We start from the raw sequence: 23,835 nt of genomic DNA on the forward strand, positions 1-23,835 counted from the left end.
TGACCAGGAATAATGGTCCCAAGCTGGCAGAGGGTAGGTTTAGGCTAGATATCAGGAGGCGCTACTTCACTGTTAGGGCAGCTAGGATCTGGAACCAACTTCCAAGAGAAGTGGTGCAGGCTCCTACCCTGGAGGTTTTTAAGAGGAGGTTAGATTAACACCTTGCTGGGACCGTTTGACCCCAGTACTCTTTCCTGCCATGGCAGGGGGTTGGGCTAGATGATCTACTCAGGTCCCTTCCGACCCTAGAAACTATGAAATGATAAAGCCTTTTTATGGCTATACAAAGCACTGCCACATCTTTGACATGGTAGACCTACATTTCTAGAAGCAGGGGGCATCTGCTGATGTCTGACCACACACTACTACCTACATGGTGCAGGAGAATATCTTCTGGTTGCAGCTACTTCTTCCTGACTTGTGAACACAGAAGTTAAAGACTGTAACCACCTGACTCGGATTCTCTGCAAAGCTAATAGAGTTCTAAAATCATAAATGATCGTTCAATCTAGTTTGGTTACTAAGTCTACAGGAATAGAAGTTTTCTTCCTTAATGTCTATTTCTTGAAGTATGGTTTTCCAAAAATTTTCTTTTTTGCCCAAGTCTCCATCGCTGACGTACTTTTCTTGTGCTGTGTCAGTATAGTAAGTCAGAAGAAAAATGCTTTCTTCCTTAAAAAAAAATAAAAAGTTTGATAACTAAAAATCTTTGGTGGCAAAACCCATGGCACGTAGAAAAATCCACATCCTACCAGCAGGTTGTAAAATATCCCAGTATTCAAGGTGTCAGAACTATTCTCAAACCTTTGACATCTCAGCAAAAAGTAGAAAAAGGAAAAAAAAATATTTTAGTCAACTTAGAATGGAATATTTAGAAAGCCTCTTCACTTTTTATGACAACCTATGTAATATAAATGTTTTCCCTGATAAATGACTGAATTTTTCAAACTGACTGGACAATAAAGACAGCTGCATGCTGCTGCTACATTATATACACATTTCTTTCCCTGTTAAATAATATTAAAATAATTGACTGGCAGGGAAATTAATAGTAAACAGGTATATTTGTTACATAATTTCATTCAAGAGTTTGCAAGCACACTTTGAGAGTGATTATACAATGGAGCTGGCACAATTATTCTAATTCACTGTTTTAGTTCCATATAATATTTGTAACTCATTTGCATAGTCTAGTTCAGTTAAATCATACTAAAGTACATTGTACGTAACTATTAGTTGCAGTCTGGAGGAATAGCTGAAGAGGGTTCTGAAAGAACACTGGGTCAAAGATAGTATTCAAGAGACAGTGATGCTTCTGACAAACTTACCTTCTAGTCACTGCCTTTTACAGCACAGTGGTTATCAAAAATATACCCGAAGTGGTTCCCTATATTTCCAGGAGGAGATAACTGTGGTATCCTGGCACTTCAGTTTGGTATCTGAGGGCAAATGTTTACTTTCTAATAATGATTACCAAACCTTAAAATATCTATTTTTAAAGATGTGTAGTACTCAGAAAATGTACTTATTGACTGTGTTGAAGGCTGAGTTTCTCCATTTAGTATAAGGATAGGTAAGGTATATAAAGATTTTCTGCCTCTGACACCGTAAGAAAGCTCATCCTTCACAACATGAATGCCAGTTTGCGTGGCAACAACTGATACCCGTGAGGTAGAGGAATATTTCTGGCAGACCTAGTTGATAGGAACTAGAATGAAATCATAAAAACTTCTTTCACCCAAGAATCCAAACTAGCTATCAGATGATAATGATTGTCAGGCATTCCCAATTAACTTGTCAACAGAGGTGAAAAATCATGTAGTCCATCAACATAGACTTTTATCATAAAGCACCTTGCCCAAACTAACTCAGAAAGGCATTGATAACTTTCAAAGACCTGTTCATTTACAAAAATGAACCAAACAAGCAGAGCAGGACAGTTTAATACATATACTACATACCTTACTAAAGCTGGAAGGTCTAATTTTAGGCAACCTACCCTTGAGTATAACTTTGGATCAAGCATTTAAGTGTCAAGCCTTGTAAATCAAAAATGAAAGGGGTACAATAAGATCTTGTGCTTGACAGACTTTTACTGCTATTGTCAAAAGCATATATCATGATCAGAGCACAGGTTATACAACTGCTTTGTGTAGTCTCAGCACCATTGTTAATCAAACACAGAGAGATGTCAAACAAGTCACACCATACAAGGCTTTACTGGTGGCAAGCACAAAATATTGGGGAATATCTAAAATTATTGAAAGGCAAAAATCATTTGAACCCTTTTTATTGTAGCTGAAGGATAAAAATTATTTCAAAGCCTATTCATATTAAACACGTGTTTGTTTCCTACAGATTTCAAATCCCAGCAAAACACCCACTCAAACTTTGAATAAATTTGCATGCATAAATTCCTAGATGTCTGCAGCTGGAAACTGCATGTGCAAACACTTAGCATGGCATCTTCGTAATGCTTCTGTCTAATACATACACACGTACAGCAAAACAGAAAATATATGTGCTAGGTCTACTCTTACCAATCATTCAAAGTTAAGGTCAACCAGGGAAGAAGGTGCTTAAGAAAGATAGAGGGTGGAATAGATCAAGAGATGGTGTTTTATACACGTATAGACATCTAATTTAAAAAAGAAAGACAACCAAACTTACTTTCTGAAAGTACAAGACTTGTTTTACAAACATATCTAATAAGAGAATAAAAAAGGCTCATGATAAAGCTACTTCCTTCATTACTCTATGCAAATTATGTCGAGACTATGACGTATCTTTACTAGTTTTATCACAAGTATAAAAATAGGAGGAAAGGAAGAAAAAGACCACCCACAGAGCCTTTCAACAAAAGTACCAGATAAACAGCTACACAACCAGTAATAAAGAATAAAACATATAGGCTATCATGAGTGTCAAATAATATAATTATAATGAAGCCCCAGGGCTAAAATGCCCATAATAAATATAAGGAAACCTAAATACTGTGCTGCCTATCCATGATGAGGATGGCCCAGGTATTCTATGGTATAAAGTGGGTTATAGTCAGATGGGTAATCCTTATGGGAGTACACACTGTAAACAAAAATTCTTTCAGAAACCTGGGAAGAGAATGGAAAATTCATACTTAGGTGGGATAAGTATAATATTACCATATTAAAATGTCTGTAAATAAGCTCATGGTGCATGAGAGGCAAGCAAGAAAAATTAGTAGTGATGCTAATTAATGGAGATTGTGACCTAGTGGTCAAAACTGATATGGATACTTTGCAGAATTATTCTAACAAACAGAATATCATTATAGATGGGTAAAAAGGAAAAAAACTTTCTTATTAAGCTTCATAGAAAATAGAAGACTTTCATACCAAGGGATGCAGAACAACAGAAATGTCAAGTGCAGAACAATCATATGCTGATAGGGGGTTTGGTGGGTTTCCTAAAATAATCCTAAACATTTCTGAAGTCCTAGTTAGTATGATACTTTCCTATCAAGTTCACCTACTGTACAGAAAGGAAGCAGTGGGGATATGCATTAATGATCTAAAGATGCACAGATCCAATCAAACGTTACGCACATCTGATGCTTCATGTACAACTGATTTGCTTTTAACTCTGCAGCATACAGTTGCAGAATAACTGACAATTTAATGGAGCAAAGCATTTTGTGGAGTTAACCAGAAGATCAAAGACTGTACACATGAGGCACTGTTTACATGTATTTTTGCCCTACAAAATTTGGGAAAATGTGTTTCATTTACTATGACAACTGACAAGCGGACAAAATTAAAGAGTGCATCCAGTGAAGAACTGTAGTTTATCAAGAAGTATTTTTAAAGCTACTTCTCTAATGATTTGCATATTTTATTTAAGTCATTGAATCCAGGTAGACATTTGAAACAGGTAATACTTCATTCTGGAGTAAGTCATGGCAACCAGCTTTAAAATTGATACAAAGTAAATTGTGGTTTAAACGTAATATGAGTTCTAGGATCTTGGTGAGGTACTAACATTTTATAGCCAATTATGAATAATTATATGGGCTTCTCCCTGCTATTTTTTAAAATGAAATTAAGTGTAATCCACCAGCAACGTCAAAAGAAACTGCATCCCATTTCCACATTTCAATTATGCACCAGTGAGGAACAGGGGAGAAATTCCAAAGCACCTGATTAGTAATTACAGTATGCTAATCATAATGTTTTACTCTTCTTAGCAATACAGCTAATCTATTAAAGAAAGAAAAGGCAAAGTGAAAATGTCACTATTATACCTAAAACAAATACAAGGTTATCATATTTGCCAGTGCCTAGATATATGACAAATATGACAGGTGGTTAAGAGTCATTAGTGCTTGTGTGTTTAAAAGATGTTAAAACAGAGATTCATGCTTGCTTCACTTATATAATTATGTGATTTCTGACAGCATTTGATGCCAAGGTATTTTCAGCTTGAAATGACAATAGAAGAGAACATATCTTCTAACTGATAACAAAATGCTGTTGCTGATTTAAAATAATAATAAAATACTTGTCGTTCTTTTTCCTCTACTTCACCAGCATTGCTACTGCCACTCCCATATGAAGCGTATACATAGTTACAGAGGTTACTTACTGGAGAGTTATGGCAGAAAATAGTTGTCCTTTAAACATACCTTGTCTTGGAAACTCATCTGACTCTCTGTGAACCAGATCAGAAACTCGATTTCCATAATGCATTCTGGTGTCGTGATCATATGCCTTCAGTGTCTCACTTGAGCTATAGGACTTTTGAGTTGGTACTCTGCAGTCCTCACTGTCCAATGAAGAACTTGTATAGCGGCATTCCTTCCCACACCGACCTCTTGTCAAAGAGCGATGTCTTCTGTCTTTTATATCCATTATTCTGGGTATGGTAGAAAATGAACGTTTCCAGAATAGCCAATCGTTAATCTGGGATTAGTCACTCTACCACCTAAAAACATCAAAGATAATAAACGATGAGAACTGGGGCTATAATATGTTATCTTCCATTTTCCCCTCAATAGTTCAAAAACAAAACAAAACAAAAAACTCTACAGTGGCCAAGCTTTGTGGGAATGAAAAACACTGTTTGAATAACTGACATTAAAGAAAGCAAATAAAATTTAATTGGTATAGGTGAAAATTTTCTATTTTGTTTAAACTATTTTTTACTGAGATGTTAACACCACCCCCAAAACAAAAAAAATAATCTCTAACCTTTTGATTTCCAAATACACATTGGTAACAACCTGAAAACTTTGATAACCTATTAGCTTTTTCTATAAGACTATGCAAAGAAAAAAGATGCAGGCCTCCTTTAGTTGTTCTGAGATGTAATGTGTCAAATGAATCATGCAGCTAAGACTGAAGTATTAAAGACAAGTGGAAAAAAAGACAGCGATACTCAGTAGTAACGTTCTGAAATTATTAAGCTACATTTTATGATCATGTGAGCACACAAGAAGATCTAGAAGCAAGTAATGAAAATTTCCTTCAGTATCTAAATAGTCACCTAAAAGAGAATGTAAGAATTTCCCTGTTTGAGCAACTGAGAAAATCTTTATCTGCATCAAATGTGAATAGAGGAGAAGGAAGCACTGTTGTTATATAACATTTTTTCCCCAAACTCCCTAGACTTGATACAGCTGTGAGGTCAGGCACACAGAATTCAGGAGTTAAGTACCAAAGATTAGGTGCATCAACACAAGATGCAACGTCACTGTAGCTCATTGCGACAGCCACATAGTGTTGGTGGGCATGAACCGTGGCGCCAAAGCTACTGTGCAGCAGGGTCGTTCGTCGCTGGGACTGCCCAGTAACAGCTAAAGCAAGTACCACATGATGGCACAGTAACAACTGTGCAGTCAGGCATGCATGTAGATGCTCCCAGCATCTCTGATACAGACAGACAGATTCCCCATTTTTTAACTTAAGAACACCTAACAGTTTTTTTCCCCATCAGTTGTATAAAAGCATTCCTTCACATTATGCAATCGGGATATAGACATGTCTTAAACGCATTTTCTAATTAACTAATTGTTTATTAACTTTTCAGATTATCCCCAATCCCCCACCCCTTTTGAAGGGACACACTGGTTAATCTCATGTATGTTTTAATTTACACCAGGGGTCAGCAACCCCAGCAACAACACGTGCCAGAACATGGCACGTGAAGCATTTGCTTGTCACAAGTGCCTCAGGATGGATGGCAGGGAAGGGGCCGGGGCTGTGCTGCCACAACAAGGATAGAGCTCCTCCCAGCTGCCCCATCATCTACCCCAAGGTGCACATGTACCCGACACTCACAATAATCTGGGCCAGGGCTCCTTGGACTCCAGTGCAGCTGCTTGCAGGCTCCCTACCACCTACTGCAAGCAGCCTAGGTTCAATAGTGGGTGGCTGTGGTAGGCATCTGGGAGGCTACAAGTGGCTGCACCAGGGTCCATGGAGTCCTGGTCTGGCTTGTTGCCAGCAGTGGGTGCACATGCACCTTCAGGTGGATGGTGGGGAAGGGAACAGGGCTACACTGCCACAACAAAGATCAGGTCCCTCACAGTTCCCTTGCTATCTGCTCCTAGCATGCCAACATCTTACAAGTGAAGGTTGCAGGTGTTTTGGCAGTGTGCCCAAAAATGTTCCCAGACTTAGACTACGATCCTGCAAACAATCATGAGACTTGAGATTCATCACATAAGCAGTGTCCCACTGAAGTCTATGAATAATGATGATCAGGAAACAGTTTCCCTGATCTGCAAAAATATAATGATTAAAAACATTTTCTTCATTCTGCAGCACTATGAGAGGTCTTTCAGTTGTTTTATGAAAAGCTAGAGACACTCATATACACTCAAAAACTCACCCTAGGTTATCTGTATCGACATAAAAGGGGTCAAACCCAGGTGTCCTATCTCCCATCAGAGTACTCAAACCTCAAACTTAGCAAAACTGTTTCTCAATCATTCTTTTGAAACTACTGCCACTCATATAAACATGTAAATGCTCGCTAGGCCAGAAATTAAGACCGACTGTATAAACAAATGGCTAGAGCACTCAGATGCAGAAGGCCACAACAAAGAGCAACCTAGAAGTTGGGGAACTCATCTGTTTCTCTTACCTCTTTTCTGGACCCAAAAAGCCTTCCAAACCAAAGTTATTATTGAAATTTTCTGTGTTCTGAATTCAGATTTTCTTACAAAAAAACACTGAAAAAATCTAGTACAGTTCTTTCTGTGGATAATAAGTTCACGTATGGTATAAATGATTTAAGATCATGCAATGAGCTGCAGTAAATTAAATCAACATAAATCTAAAATAGAAATATTTAGCCAATGGAGGCAGTAAATCAGAGAATACTTTTTTCATAGCATGCTGATTCGGAAATTAATTACTTCTGCTGTCTTTTGTACTGTAAGCATAAGGAAATAAGGTAACTAGCAGAACCAGCTGTTTTAAGCTTACTACATGTAACTTGTAATCAGTGATTTCAGAAAAAAATGTTAGCATGCTTAATTTTTTTCTATATATTTGGTATTTTTAATTATGATGATAAATTACATATAACATAAATATATGTTTTCCACACAATATTTGTCCCCAATTCTGTTCCCAGGGCAATAAGACATCAGAGCAACAGAAGTTTATAAATGTTGTAAGGATTTCTTATTTTCCCTCCTTTATATATCCTTTATATACCTGATTTTTTAAAATATAGCAGCAGAGAAGATAGCAGCATGTAATTTCTTCATGAAAGCCCTCCACCTTGTAGTATATGCTTAAACACATTTATTCCTGTCCATGATACCAACATTGTATTGGTGTCAACAGGGTTCAAGATTACAAGTAGTCTGATGGAACCAGAAACAAGAACACTTCCTCCACAGGTCCCACAGAGAAGTGACTTGCTCAGGAACCTGACACACAAGATGAGTCTCCCAAGTTCCAGGCTAACACCCTCCCTATTTTAAGCATACAAACAATCACAAAGATGTTAATGATACAACCTCATGTTTAAGCAAGTTTTTATTTGTAGGCCTGAGTGCCTTCATTCTGCACATGGGAACCCAAATCACTACAACCTACTCAAATGCACTTCCCAGTGCATCAGAGCTGTAAAAAAATGGATTGGACAGATTCTTAGAGGAAACGGGCATCAGTAGCTATTGAGCATGGGAGTTAAGGATAAAGCCTCTGAATTAGAACTTCTTAAACCTTATGGGTACCTATACACATACTTTTTCATGCTGCAATGTGCCAGAGATCCAGCCCATTGGACCAGACTTGATTAATCGAGTTTGCTCCGCTTGCGAGGTGATGAGAACCACACTGCATCACTTGCAGTTGTGTAAGTGGCAAAATGCACATCAGCATGGAGAAAACAGTGGGGTGTACTTTTGAACTAAAACATCTCCAATGTGTTTCAGTTCAAAAGCATATGGCCACCATTTTCTGTGTGCTGATGCTCATTTTGCCGCTTATATAACTGCATGCGTTACAGTACTGGGTGCTTTTCACGTGTAAAAATGCCCTAAATGCTGAAGGCTGCAAGTAGGAGAAGAACAGTGGGAAAAAAAAACCTGGTCATAACAGGTTTACTCTCCCTTTCAGCATCCATTTTCTGCCAGTGTGACACAGGATGCTGGGCAAGATGGATGTATGGTCTGACCCAGTAAATGACAGTTCTTAAGTAAAGACAACATTTCCCAAACAAAAAAAAACACAGTTGAAAAAAGATATACTATTGAATGACACTGTGCCTTCTGGATGCATTGAGCTCAACATGCACTTAGGAAACTTGCTACTTCATTAAGATATTTCTTAACTATCTGTTCAGAGTAATTAATTTCTCTTCTTGAGGGTTCTCAGGCACTAAGTTCTCTTATTTGTTTTCTACTGTTTGTAGAAAAAAAATATTCTCCCCATTGTTTTAGTTAACAGAGAGTTATTATAAATGCATTTGCCAAGACTGAATATGGTATGTAAATATTTTTTATAAAATTAGCTTATCTGCATGATAGTAAGCCATCTTCTCAGACAGGCAGGACTTACCAAAAACATTCTTAAATAAAAACATTACTTAGAGCATTTTGGGTAGTTACCTGAGGCATACAAAAATAATGGGAAATGTTAAGAGAAATATTCTACCATTGATATGAAATGCAGTGTTTTTCAATTACCAGAATATTTGCAGGACATATTCTGCTACTGGTGTTGGGGATCATTATCATGAAAATATGCAGTATGTTAAAAAAAAGAAAATATTACATACAATGTCATAGTTTGAAGAATGTTCTGTCCAGCAACTTTATTCTGAATCTGCTTAATGAAAGATCTCATTATAGGGAACCAGTTCATGAACAGAAAGATGTTGCAATGTTTTAATACACAAAGGATTCTCTAAGAACATGAAATGAATAACTGTATTCAGCATTGTAATTAGGAAATAAAAACATATGCTACTTGACCAAAATAAAGGAGGCGGCACAATGACTTAAATATCTACATTTTCATTTGGTAAATTTAAAGTGGCATTTTGCCTCTACCTGAACGGTGAAAGAGCTCTGATGAACCATCAGTACAGAAAAGCAAAGAAGTCTTTGCACCAGCAGGAACTAATACCTACCCAACATGCCTCAAATACCATAAGAAAGAAGTACTTAAGTATACCCTTGACCATGAAACATCCCAATGTTTATAGAGAAGCTAATGCTAATTTTAATACATTCTATGTTCCTTTAGCACAGCCTATTTCTTTTACGCTATAACTTGTAAAATATAGTACCATTTGTTATTTGGATTAGTGCTCTGTACAGTACATTTTAGAGAACTCTTTAATTGCAAGTTATAAATGTACTATAACTGACAGAATGTTGGGGTCCATTTAGACCTCATACAGACATTCAGTTTCTCCTGTGAAAGTCACTACTTTCCCAGGAGAAATCATGAGTGTACACGTGCTCAGGCTTTTTCTACTGGAGTAAAAAAGGTTGCTCTGGAAGAAAAATAACCTAGGAACAACTAGGGTTAAATCACCCCTGGAAGAGTACCTCCTGGGAGAGTGAATGTCTGTACATGATGTGGCGTATCTCAGAACAGAAAATGGTCTTCCAGGATCCCTTCCCTCCCATCCCATGAAGACAGTATGTCACTCGCTGGACTCTGCTGCTTCAGCAGGGAACACACCACACCCTCTTGGCAATGTCCACACTGTGCTGCAGGGAAACACAGGCTGACCATGGGCACTCTGGAGCAGTGAATAAGGGCTTCCCTATGCATTCCTGCGATCTGTCACCAGATGGACTAAGGGAACCTACAGGGCACATTGAGGCGTGTTCACAGGTCCCCACCCTCCTTCTGGCTGCACAGTGTCAGCACTGAAAGCTCTCCTTTTCTCAGTATTTGAATGTCTGTACTCATGGCTCTGAGTAAGTTTCTTTATTACGAGAACAAAACTGGAAGAATTCTCCCAGGTTATTTGAATGTGTTTACACAAAACTGGCCATTAATTTTTTAAAAAGTGTTTCCAAAGACAGCACATCATTTTGGTGTAGATATGATCTTTAGCTCAAGAAAACAAACTCTGCAATCTAAACCCTTCCAAAAGAAACCTGATTAAAAAAATGTAAGGATCTGCTGTTTATAGTCAAAGAAGGATATAATGATGTGTTAGCAGAGCCATACAATACGTATTAAAGCAGACTGTTCCTCCACCCTACTTTGAAAGAAAAGCAGCTTCAACTTTTAACCTACTCAAAAGATATTACAATTCCTTTCACTGAAAGTATCTTTCAGGAGCACTTTAAAGTTCTTTAAATTTTAAGGAAAACAGCAGTGGCTGGACAAAAAGATTCTGATGACCTCTAACTCACATTTCCTCTCAACAGAGTAAACTACGGTTATTTCTTAAACATCTACAATGATAATTCAGTTTTGTGATAAACAATTACAAATAGTGTGTAACTTTATACAAACCTTCATCTACCATGATATGTAAATAGCAAGATGGTTTATTATATAATACAGAAAGGTAGTAACAACTAGTTACTAATAGAAGTCATTTGAAAACAAGTTACCCTTATTAATGAAGGAACCTGTTAGTTATCTGCTAAGACTTAAAACAGCCTCCTTAACATACTCTAAAAGAAAACCAACACATTTCCAAAGACTGTTAAGAACAAAGAACGCTTTCTTTATTGATTATTCAAATTAAATGTAAATAGTAAAGTAGTAAATATCAACCTTCCTGAAGGCAAATCCAGATATTTGCTTTAAGGCAGGGAGCAGGACTAATTATTTAAAGACTCTCTATATAATTAAGTATAAGAAAGACAATTTGAAAGTTTATATACAAGGAGAATTGCTTGGATTTAAGCTCTTGTTAAATATTGATAGAACTAAAGGGATATTTCAGAAAATGGACTGAATAAAAATAAAATTCTGACTCTAAATATGCATATTCATGAGATAATGATGTTCCTCAGATGAATGAAAGAAGCTGCTGTGAGGCAATAAACATATGAAATAATCTTTTAGGTCAGGTCCCAGAGGACTGGAAAAGGGCCAATGCAGTCCCTCTTTTCAAGAAGAGGAGGAGGGAGGAACTGGGAAACTATAGACTAGTTAGTCTCATGTCTATCCTTGGGAAAACTCTGGAAAAATCATTAAGGATCAAATTTGTGGGAGCCCAGCAGGGGAAATAATGCTGAGATTCACTGCAGGTAGATCCTGCCTGACTAACCTTGTTTCTTTTTATGACCAGTTCACAAAATGCTTAGATGCAGGAGTTGAGGTAGATATCATCTACCTAGACTTTAAGAAGGCCTTCTATACAATATCTCATTCGGTTCTCGTACATAAAGTGACAGGCTGTGATGTAGATGATTACACTGTCAGGTGGTGCCAAATTGGCTTAGGAGACACACCCAGAGAGTGGTGGTGGGTGGGTTGATATTGACTTGGAAAGATGTGGGCAGTGGAGTCCTGCAAGGCTCGGTCCCAAGACTGGTGCTATTCAATGTCTTCATCAGTGACTTGGACGGGGGCATGGACAGCACCTTGTCCAAGTCTGCAGATGATACCAAATTGTGGGGCAAAATTAACACACCAGAGGGTAGGGAATGGATTCAAGTGGAACTGGCCAAGTTGGAAAAATGGGCAGAATGAAATAGGATGTAGTTCAACAAAGACAAATGCAAAGTGATGCACCTGGGCAAAAAGAACCACCAACACACTTATAGGCTGGGGGATGACCTTCTTAACAGCACAGCAGTGGAAAGAGATCTTGGAGTCATAGCTGACTCCAAGATAAACAAGAGCTGTCAATGTGACAAAGTGATCAACAAGGCTAACCACACTTTAGCATGCATTAGCAGATGCATGACAAACAGGTCCAGGGACATGATGCTTCCCCTCTATGCAGCACTGCTATGCAGTCCAGTTTTGGGCACTGCACTTGAAGAGGGATGCGGAGAATCTTGAGAGGGTTCAATGGAGGGCCACTCATATGTTCAAAGGCCTGAGGGCAAGGCCTTATGAGGAGAAACTGAGGGCCCTGGATCTCTTCAGCCTTCATAAGAGAAGGCTGAAAGGTGATCTTGTGGCTGCCTATAAATTCATCAGGGGAGAGCAGCAGGGAATAGGAGATGCTCTATTTAATAGGGCACCCCCTGGTGTAACTGGAAACAATGGCTACAAACTGATGGACAGCAGATTTAGGGTGGACATTAGAAAGAGTTGCACAGTAAGGGTTGCCAAAACTGGAATGGGTTTCCCAGGGAGATGGTGTTCCCCCCTACCTTGGAGGTCCTTAAGAGGAGACTGGACAAACATCTGGCTGGGGTCACCTGAGCCCAGCGCTCTTTCTTGCTCAGGGCAGGGGGTGGACTCGATGACCTACTGAGGTCTCTTCTGACCCTAATGTCTATAAAATCTATGAACTCATTTCAGTTGCAGTCAAATGTGAGAGGTTATTTTCCCTTCCCTGTGAACTTATGTAAAGAGACAACTATTGAATAAACTGTCACTGTTCCTATCCTCAACTTTTCAACACTTGATGTCTCAGCTCTGCTTAGTCTGTTTTTACAAGCAAGCAAACAAACAAAAAAACACAAACAAAAAGAAAACAAAAAAAGTAACGTTAAGAAAAAGAACCCTTCCAGTTCAGCTGACATTATGACACTATTCAACGTTACTACGTTCCAGTGCTGGGACATACATAAGCTAGTCAATATGATCTGAATTCTCATATGAAGTAAGAATAGTTGAGCTTTCAGCAAGGACTTGCTGGGAAAAAAAAAAAAAAAGAAAATTCCCTGGACCCTGTATAGGAATTACACAAAGTGTTTGTGTCTTCTTCTGTGCTTTGCTCTTGTCAAGGGTAGTAGAGATGGGAAATGATGTGATGAAGGGCCAATGGCAGACTTCCTGTGATTTCAATTTGTATAGCATTGGTCATCATTGATCAAAATGAAAGAAGAGGCTGCATGGGATTGAGATGGGGAGGGGTGGAGGGGAAAAGAAGAGTGCAGTGGAGCTTGGATTTGAAATCTGTGAGGCAGACAGATCTGTGCTTGATCCCAAATGATTACTAGTATATTATAGGCATAACATGAATTTGGCTTTCTCTTTTCTACTAACATTATGAATACCCTCTTCCTTGCATCTACCCTATTTGTCTTCCAACTAATCCTTATGGATCTCAGAGGAAGTATAAGATCTGATACTTCATTTACTTAAAATAGCTGCCAATTTATCTTGATTATCGAAGAACATTGGATAGTTCTGAGAAATGCCACTTCCTATACACTGATGACTAAGCTAACAAAAAGGGTAGTTAAGGAAGCTCCAGCTTGAAAAAAAATAGCAGCTTCTTTTTTCTGTGCTAGCTGTACAAGTAAATCAATAAGAGGTATGGAAGAGAAGAATCAAAATGTGTTCTAATAATTTAGAATGGCTTACACTTAAACTCTGTAAATTTAAGTTAATTCTTACACTGATTTTTAGTTACAGGCCTGTTTCTTGCATTTTCTAATGAACCTGTATACCACTATGATGTATGAAACCATTAGAGGTACCACTCAGAATAAACAGAATGCTATAATTATCTCAGGTTTGGAGGAGGGAGGGGGAAAACTTCATATTTCTTTAGCACCCCCATATAGCCTAATTCAACTAGATAGAAACATTACATTGGTGCATAATAAATGAGAAACAGACTGTGTTCAAAATGTACACAATGTTTCAGCTGATAAAAACCCCCAAAACAAAAAACCCCATGGTTCTCTTACATGTGTGGTCCTCTTTTCAACAACAATTAGAAATAAACTTGTGATTTACAGATTCTAGTGTACTTCATTATTTTATGCAAATCTATTTTTAATGTGGGAAAAAATTCTGATTTAGCACCGGCACTACACACATTTTATGTGAATAATTAAAATGTAACTTCTTTCATATGATTTCTTCCTTGTGCCACCCCTTAGAGGTAAGCAGGGTATTCTCTTAATATTATCTGACCACTAGACATAACATGCCAAAACCAAGAAATCAATAAATAGAAAAGTTATGTTATGACATACCTGTACCAGCAAAGGAAATGGACAGAATTAGTATCAGAAAAGCAAAAGGCTAACTTCTGTTAATGAAGCATAACAACACCAAAGGCATTTTTACAAGTGTTCTGGGAGTGAGGGGGTACTTTAATTAGAGCAGGTCTCTAATTAAAGTGCCCAGAGTGTCTCATGTATCAGTGTCCCTTCGCTTCAAGATGGTGGGGGGGGGGCACCTTATCTAAAGTTTGTCGAACAAGCTTTAGTTCAAGTGCCCCTGCCATCATTTTGAAGCATGGGGACACTGATATGTGAGATGTGAAAGCCAGGTGGAGCACGGTAATTACTTGATTAATCAGGTCTGGTCTGATGCATTGTAATTACGATGCATCAGAGCAGCCTCCCGGCTCATGTATAGGCACCCAATGTAACTAATGTTAATAAAATAACTAACAATACATTAACTAAATAAAGCAGTCCACGTATAGTAAAAATGCATAACTGGCATTACAATAATTCTAATACTAAGAACACTATTCAAGATAAGGCTGAATTTTAACTCAGTGGTTATTAGCACAGCACCCCTATACACGTTAAAAAATGGAGCAGCAGCTGTACATTAATTATTAATATAGGTTATCAGGTTACAACCCTGTATCAGTTTTGCATTGGATAGTAACAAATTATCGGTGCCAAAAAGATGGTCAGCATTAAGTTCCTTTAAGCCACTGGTTCTCAACCTTTTCAGTTATGACACTCCACCACTGTTTTGAACATGGTGGCACCTCTCCCAGTTGAGAAACACTGATGTGCTCAGCCTACCTCAGTAGTTCTCAACTGGCTGCCACTGCAAACAGTGAGAGACTGTCCTGCAGCCCTGATGCCCTTGCCCAGCTCCTCCCAGCTGGGGCACAAATGGAGCATGGAGTTGTTTTGGCTGAGGATCTCACTGGAGGACCAAGCCTCTGTTTGTTCCAGCGCACACTAGTGTAGCATGTGCTATGCCACTTTTTTTCCCAGCACTTTTTTTTGCTACTAGGAAATCCTGATAGCGAATTTTGAGCCCAGTCTGAAAATTTGTAGCGAAAGGTAAATTTTAATGTTCTACATGAGTGGTTTGTGGTGCCACAATTCTCACACCCCTGATTGTCTGGATGTGACCATAGTATCTTTCATCTGAAAAAACTCAAAATGACAAAACACTAATTAAGTTTTACAGCTGCCTTGAGAATGAGATATTCATTGTCCACATTCAACAGATGAAGCAATGAAAGCACAGAGGAATAAATTTGTTCCTCAAGGTCACAATGAGTTGGTAGCATAACTGGAGACTGAACTCCTGAGTTCTGAGTCTCAAGTCTCTGCTCACAGCTGCTATCTGTATGCTGATCATTAAAAAGAGGAATAAAGTCCACCTAACCCAATGCAAAAGCTAACTATTCTTTTAATATAATTTGGTTGAATGCATATAACTTAATAAATCCATGAAAAGATTTAAAAGAGCAATTGCGGAATGGCCATTCTCAAACATTACTTTTGTTAAACAATTGCCTTAAGAAAATGAATACTTTTCATCTACTAAAAAGAACAAACAAACAATGGTATTATCTACTGCTTTTGCTACAATGTTAATGAAGAAAGAATAATTTATCATTGCATAATTAACACAATATAGTTAAGTATGCTTTAATGATTCTGTATAATGACCTAACATCACTAGAGAATACTTTTGAGTCAAGAAATAATTGTCTAAATAATTTTTATTAAGACTTTGATCAAATTGACCAACATTTATAAAAGTGAGATGGATTTAAATGTCTGTGCAATGAATGATAGCTTTCTTTAATTGGTAACCATTCTCCTCCTCTTTTTTTCAACATTGAGGGTGAAATTGTGATCACAATTAAGTCATTCAGCAATTTAACTTTAACGTCAATAGAGCCAAGATTTTATTCCCGTTTCTTCTACTCTTTTCTTCCCACTTTCCCTCCTCTTTGCTGAATGCTCCTTCGATGGCACTTCAGTACGTTCCTCTTTCCCCACTCTTCCGTTGACATTCTTCAGTATTTGGCATAGTAATATGTGCAGCTCCACAACATTCAATATCTGCCCGTCTCACTTTTTAACTTCTATTCTTCCTCTTTTATACAGGGAGATTCAAATTTTCAGACACAAGAATATTGAAGATGAGAGTAGTCAACTTGCACACCCATGTGCTCCTTACACTCCTACACATTGGATATTTGCATATACTTACATCTATGTACTTACCCACATAGTACATAACAGTATGAAAAAATGGCATATACATACAAGTAAGAGTTTAACCTCCTTCATTAATATCACCAACATGAAATTCCCCTCTCTAACCTTACTACTAAAACCTGTGTCTGTATGTATACACCTTTGATTGACCTTTCCTGGACCTTCTCCCTTCTACCTACTCCTGTTCCTAATACACTTGTCTTTCTTGAGTTTCACTTCTTCTTTTCTCTTTCTTTTGTTATCATTTTGCACCTTCATTCATGCTAGCATCACAGAACCAGAGGCAAAAAAACTTAGACAATTAAATTAGAGCGTATGCATCATTCATTAGTACTATAATTAAACAGGTTTTTGTTAGACGAAGAATTCATAAAGGGACAGATTGCTCTATTGCTCCAGATTGTGTGGGCTGATGTGCACATTACAGTACAAGCTCTAATAAAGAAGCAAAGCTTCACTGAAGATATTCTCAGCTACAAAAAAACTACCTACAATTGTATAATGTAATAATCATGCCAAGAGGTACAGAATATGCCCCACCTCAATTTCCAGTTAGAGCCACAACAGATGTATTCTTTTTCATTCTCTCTCAATTTGTACAATAAGCAATTCCTTTCTTCCTTTAAATCTGCTTCTATAAAGAATTCCCCATACTTTATTTTTGCTTCTCAAGGATTGCCATTTCCTCAATTAACTATGAAGTCATGGTGCATCTTGTATTAGTTTGCCTTGGCTATCTTTGATTTTGTTCTTTGAGGCAGGGATTTACTTGAAACTACATACACAGACACACATACACACACATGCACACACACACACAGTGCAAATATTAGTCAGAATAGTAATTTACTGCATTTTAACACTTAATAGGGAATCTTAGATTTCAATAGAATAGAGTGAAATACCCACTTACAGAAGTAAATGGAGCCTGTTCAACTTGTCTTTGAAAGCAATGAAAACCATGCACAAAAAAACCTTTTAAGTATATATATCATTAACCTCATTATACCAAGTTCTCTGCCCCTTAGACACATTATATTTATCAGAAATAACAGAACTTCTTCTGGGGATCCTATGTTCTAAAGGTTCAAAGTGGGCTAACAAAATTTTAATGGTGAAAAAAGGAATGAAATACAATGGAGTGTCTTATTAATGTATATGATTTTATATATCTTAATAACCTCAATACAAGTTTTCAAAAATCAGATTTACTAAATGGAAGCATTACCTAGATTTTAAATTTTAAATCACTTCAAATAGCAATGAAAGCATGCCTACTGAAATTAAAAGTAGGCTTCAAGGGATTACATGCTCAATAGTATGACATTTGACATAGGTGCTACTCAGATGGGAAAACAGCAAAGGACAATAAAGTGCTTCACAAAAATTAAGCAAGACTCACAGCAGTGGATCAGATTCAGTAGAACCATTTGACAGATGGGTAAACTGTAACCTAGAAATTGTTAAATGAATTCTTCCAAGTTACACAGGAAATCAGTGGCAGAGTCAAAACAACCTATATGCCCAGGCTTCTCCCTGCTCTAACCCAAAAAGACCAATAACCCTCCCCTTGCTGAAAAAATTGCATAAGACCACATCATAAGTCTATGAGGAAGGACACTGGAAGTCATATTGATTCATATGAATATCATTACATAAAGCAGAGCAAGCAGACACATGCCTATAGCAAATTACCCATTCATTTCTGTTCAAGAGCTATGGAAGGAAGCAAACATGTTAACCAAGAAAAATCTGCCCAGACACAACTGCAGGAGAGAAACAGTAGCATCTATGCCAAGCCCAGAGCAGGAAGCATAAAAAAAAAAAAAAAAAAAAAAAAAAATAACACTGCTCCAGAGGAAAAACAGGGGCATGGGGGGTGTGCATCAGGGGATGCACATCAAGAATCTGTGTTCCTACAACAAAGTCACTTCGCTTGCCCTGGGGTGGGGCCATCATCCTGTTCATCCCCAATCCTTGTCTTTTTACATGTTATTAATACAACTAAGCAGAAGCACAACCACTTCTTGTTCACCTATAGCTGAGGTGAACTACTGCCTGACAGATGCCAATAGCTTCTCCTGCTTCCCCTGGACCAGAACATCTAAAATATAAGAACAATGGCAAATTAAGAAAACTCCTATATCTATTTAATTGTATTTAGCTTGATATATTATGGTTGACTTAAACTGGAATACAAAAGTAGACAATAAACACAAGGCTTCAGCATTTTTACTATTTAGTTCATTGTGAAGAATGGGAGAACAAGTGTCCAAGAGATCTTTCAAGATCTTCAGAGAGACCTTTGTCTCTTTTCTATCCTCTACCACTTGACAAAAGTACCATTTCTGTGTTATTTACAGCTTTGAAGCCTAATAAATCAATCAAATCTTCCCAGGTGATTTTCAGCTCCAAACTGGAGTTAAAGTCATAGGAGTCTAATGCAAATAATGCCGAGATCCTGGGGTGATCATAGAGATGCATTGTAAGGTGTGGCGATACCTCAGATCTACAGCAACCAGGGAGATCAGTCCTATGCCATGAACATGACATTTAGCACATATTCTTCCATGAGAACTTGGCAAGAAAAGTTTGTCAAAAACAAAATTCAAGGCTCTCTGTTTTCCTTGCAACAGATGGCAATCTGATTAATATATATAATGGTACAAGACCTTCATTCTTTGTGTTAATCTGCTTAGCTATTAGAGATGTCATTGCCTCTTGCAAAAGAAAACCCCTGATTATGAAATAAAGAAAATATTTTAATTTTAATATTTAATATTTGCAACCTTTAAATCTGCATACACTTAATTTCTTTAACCATCTGAGAATTAAAGATTTGTTAAAGCTTTTTGTTTAAGTGCAGGTACTCATTCCATAGGGGTCCAGTTTGTTAATAAGCCAGATATGGAAGTGAATTTAGGGAAGGTATCCTCCACAGAAGCTGAGAAGATCTTCATGATGTAGCAAGAAGATAACGCTTGGACTCTGGCTCAAAGAAAGAGAGGGTGGTAGTGTCTTAGAATGGGCTAGAGACCAGCTGTGGAAAGCCACAGACTGACAGCAACACTCCACCCACAATGAAGAAAGGAGTATAAGGACCTGTACTGAATGAATTATTGGTAATAGTTCCCAGCTAAGCCAAGTAAACACAATTATTTCCTAATATACAACATCCTTTGTATCTGGTCTTTCTTCCTGCATATTCAGGACAACCTGCCATTAACTTTCATGAGTAACTGTGTGTCAATGGAAGGTATATGCACTGCACACCTAAATAACAATATAATACTATATATATGACCCATATACCAAGATACCGGAGCCACATTCTATTCTACCCACTAGGCATGTAAATGGATTTAGGTGCTCAAGACCAATCCTATTTCACCCTGACTGTCATGCCAGGCTGTGGGCAACCAGATCTGGGAGTCAGGAGAAGACAGGAAGTCAGAAGCCTGGAGATCTGCCTAGGGAACCAAATCAGGGATCCAAAGGGTTAGGCAGAACATGAGACCAGGAAGCTAGCCAGGTCAGGTATCCAGTTGGTCAGACCAGAAGCAGGTCAGGTATCTGGAGGATCAGGCAGAGAATGAGGTCAGGAAGCTAACCAGGTCAGGTATCCAAAGAATCTGCCCATTAGTAGCAGCACAAGCTAAGGGTGCAGAAGTCCAAGTACAAGGTTGAGCCTTGTTACCCAGACACTTCCCCTTTTGGGTCAGGGGTTTATATAGGAAGGGGTAAGAGGACTGCTGGCAGGGAGTGGATGCCCAGATGGTGGGTTCTTGCCACCTGCTTCTACTCCAGCATTCTACTGGCAAAATGGCAGAACAGGATGAGTTGCTGCAGCACCCAACAAGCAAAGACCCTGGGTTCAAAGCCCATCCTAACACTGAGTCCCAGAAAAAACATTCATACCAAAGATATGCGGGCCATCCATTTCCTTGCTGAATTCTTATGACCTGCTATAACAGGGTAACTGAAACGCCCTGCTATGAGCAGTCAGGAAGAAAACTCAAGGAAGAAAACTTACCTTATGGAGCCGCAGGAGCTCTGGCAAACCTTAACGCAACCTGGATGAATGGAAAAGCCAACTGGGACTTTGGCGGATCAAAGGCTGCCGCAGCAGACCCAACCATTGGAATCCAAACAGGAAAAAAAGACCAGCATGGGAAAAGAACAAAGGGAAAGAAAGAAGAACCATGCTGGCAAGCAAAAAGGGAAAAGTTGGGTCAGTCAGGCACCCAATGGTGAACTGCCATGGGGAACCCAGCTGGAGAGAGGGAGATTTAAGGGATGCCAAAGGAGCATCCCAAGAGGTATGGAAGAAGAAAGAAAACAGAAGGAGAGAGATCCAGCAAGTGAACATGAATGGGTAGATGGGCCAAAGGATAAGCCCTGATCCTACTACTTGTCAGACAAGGTCCAGCCGAGAATGGGAGCTGGCGAAGAAACCTCAGTGACTGGTGAGTCTGTTCCGGGGGATGAAGGGAACCACTCCAGGGAGCTAAAAGAAGAGGAAGGCAAAGAGAAGGAGGATCCCTGTTACAAGAGAATGATGGGAGGAGAACCAGAAGAAGAGGTAGCTGTCTTGGGACCTGTAGAGGGAAGAACAGGGCAAGCAGCCAACTAGGTAAGGTCCTTAGTCAGGATCCTTGAAGTAAAGATAGTAACAAACCTTAGAGGCAATCAACAGCACCCAGAAACATCAGAAGTGGTGAAGGCAGAGCATAGGGATGGTGGATCCCTGCAAAGAACCACAGACTTTCTGAGTCCATGACCACTATCAGCTGTCTCCCAGTAATGTCTAGGTACATCTCCCTTAACATCGAAAGCGTGGCAGGTGATCTATTACAACAAGGCACTACCATTCCAGCCGGAAGGTGATGCGATGCAGGGCGGCACAGGAAGCTCCCTTACACTTGCTTATAAGTGTAAGATGACAGAGTATTGCAAAGGGAGATAATCACTGGACAAATGGCAGAACTGCAACTGAATCCAGGTACTGGCTGGCTATAGTATTTTACTGACACTGGAAATAGCAAAGTCTCCAGCCATAACTCTCTCCTAAACAGAAAGAGAATTAGAAGAAAACGTTATAAACACATTATTAGTCTGAAATGAAATCAATACAACTATCAACAGTTTTAAACCATCTAATTTACTAGGAAAGAGATTGTGCAAGATATCTGACAAAACTTTGTTTTGTTTTGTTTTTTAAATATACAGTGACAAGCCTCAGATGGCAAGATTAGGTCAATATTGACCTGAAAGTCCTTCTTTAGGTCAGACTAGGTATCTGGAGGGTTAGGCAGAGAGTGAGATCAGTACATAGGGAGCAAAAAGAAGGTGCATGGCAACACAGAACCCCTACAGGAAAGACTAGGGCAATTGTTAACAGATAGGTGGGACAAAGCTAAGCTCTTAAACAAATTCGATGCATCTGTATTCCTAAACACGGATAAAGACATATCTCCCAAAGGGGCTATAGACAGGCACAAGAGAAACTCCAATCCACCAACAGCTAGTGCTGACCTAGTAAAGGAGCATTTGGAGGGGCTAGACATGTTTAAGTCAACAGGCCTGGACAATCTTCATCCAAGAAGCCAAAGGAATTGGCCAATGTCATTAGAGAACCACTGGTGAGGTTGTTTGAACACTCATGGTGCTCAGAAGGGGTCCCAGAGGACTGGAAAAGGGCCAATGTGGCCCCTATTTTCAAGAGGGGACGAAAGGATGATCCAGGTAACTATTGGCCGGTTAGCCTAACCTCTATCCTTGGGAAAACCTTTGAAAAAATTATTAAAGATCACATTTGTGGGAGTCTAGTAGGAAAAATAATGTTGAAGGGGCAAGATCCTGCCTGATTAACCTTGTTTCTTAACCAAGTCAAAAAATTCTTAGATGCAGGAGTTGAGGTAGATGTCATCTGCTTGGATTTTAAAAAAGGTCTTTGATATAGTGTCACATCATATTCTTATAAATAAATTAAGCGGTTGTGGCATAGATTACTATACAGTCAGGTGGGTGGAGAATTGGTTTATGGGGCACACACAGAGAGCGGTAATTGATGGGTCATTTTCAACTTGGAAAAATGTGAGCAGTGGAGTTCCCCAAGACTCGGTCTTTGGACCAGTGCTGTTCAATATCTTCATCAGTGACTTGGATGAGGGCATGGAAAGCACTCTGTCCAAATTTGTGGATGACACCAAATTATGGGGCAAAGTAAACACGTCAGAGGGCAGGCAGCAGATTCAGGTAGATTTAGACAGGTTGGGAATATGGGCAGAACAGGATAGGATGCAGCTTAACAAGGATAGGATGCAGTTTACACATGGTAAGTGTGGCTAAAATTGGGAATCGGCTTCCAAGTGAAGAGGTGCTCTCCTCTACCTTGGGGGTCTTTAAGAGAAAGCTGGAAAGGAATCTGCCTGGGGCCATCTAAGGAGATGACACTTCCCCTCTGTGCAGCATTGCCAAGACCGCAGTTAGAGTACTGCATCCAGTTCTGGGCACTCACTGTACTTCAAGAGGGATGTGGATAACCTCGAGAGGGTCCAGAAAAGGGCTACTCATATGGTTATGGGTATACAGGTAAGATCCTACCCTTGGGATTACTAGGAACAATGGTCATAAACTGACAGAGAGCAGATTAAGATTTAACATTAGGAAAAATTTCTTTACAGTGAGGGTTGCCAAAATCTGGAATGGGCTTCCGAGGGATTTCATCCGTTTCATAGACGTTAGGGCTGGAAGGGACCTCGGAAGATCATCTAGTCCAGCCCCCGAACAAAAGGGCAGGAAATCAGCTGGAGTCATAGGATCCCAGCAAGATAAGCATCCAATTTGCTCTTGAAGGTGTTCAAGGTGGGTGCTTGAACCACCTCCGATGGCAGGCTGTTCCAGAACTTGGGGGCTCAGACAGTAAAGAAATTCTTCCTTATGTCCAGCCTGAAACAGTCATGCAATAGTTTATGACTGTTGGACCTCGTCATCCCTTGGGGCGCTCTGGTGAACAA

At 38.9% G+C, this 23,835-nt stretch overlaps 1 protein-coding gene across 3 annotated transcripts in view; it reads right to left on the bottom strand.

Moving 5' to 3' along the window:
* The window catches only part of TENM2 (teneurin transmembrane protein 2), a 1,069,972-nt gene that overhangs the window by 884,484 nt on the left and 161,653 nt on the right, over positions 1 to 23,835 (bottom strand). For all 3 annotated transcript variants that reach the window (XM_019534873.1, XM_019534872.1, XM_019534874.1), the window contains exon 2: positions 4,661 to 4,959. In XM_019534873.1, the coding sequence (XP_019390418.1) occupies positions 4,661 to 4,886 (226 nt within the window). In that variant the 5' untranslated portion in view covers positions 4,887 to 4,959. The remainder of the gene's footprint in view (positions 1 to 4,660; positions 4,960 to 23,835) is intronic.

Source organism: Crocodylus porosus, unplaced genomic scaffold, assembly GCF_001723895.1.
Source record: "Crocodylus porosus isolate Cpor-Errol unplaced genomic scaffold, CroPor_comp1, whole genome shotgun sequence".
Taxonomy (NCBI): domain Eukaryota; kingdom Metazoa; phylum Chordata; order Crocodylia; family Crocodylidae; genus Crocodylus; species Crocodylus porosus.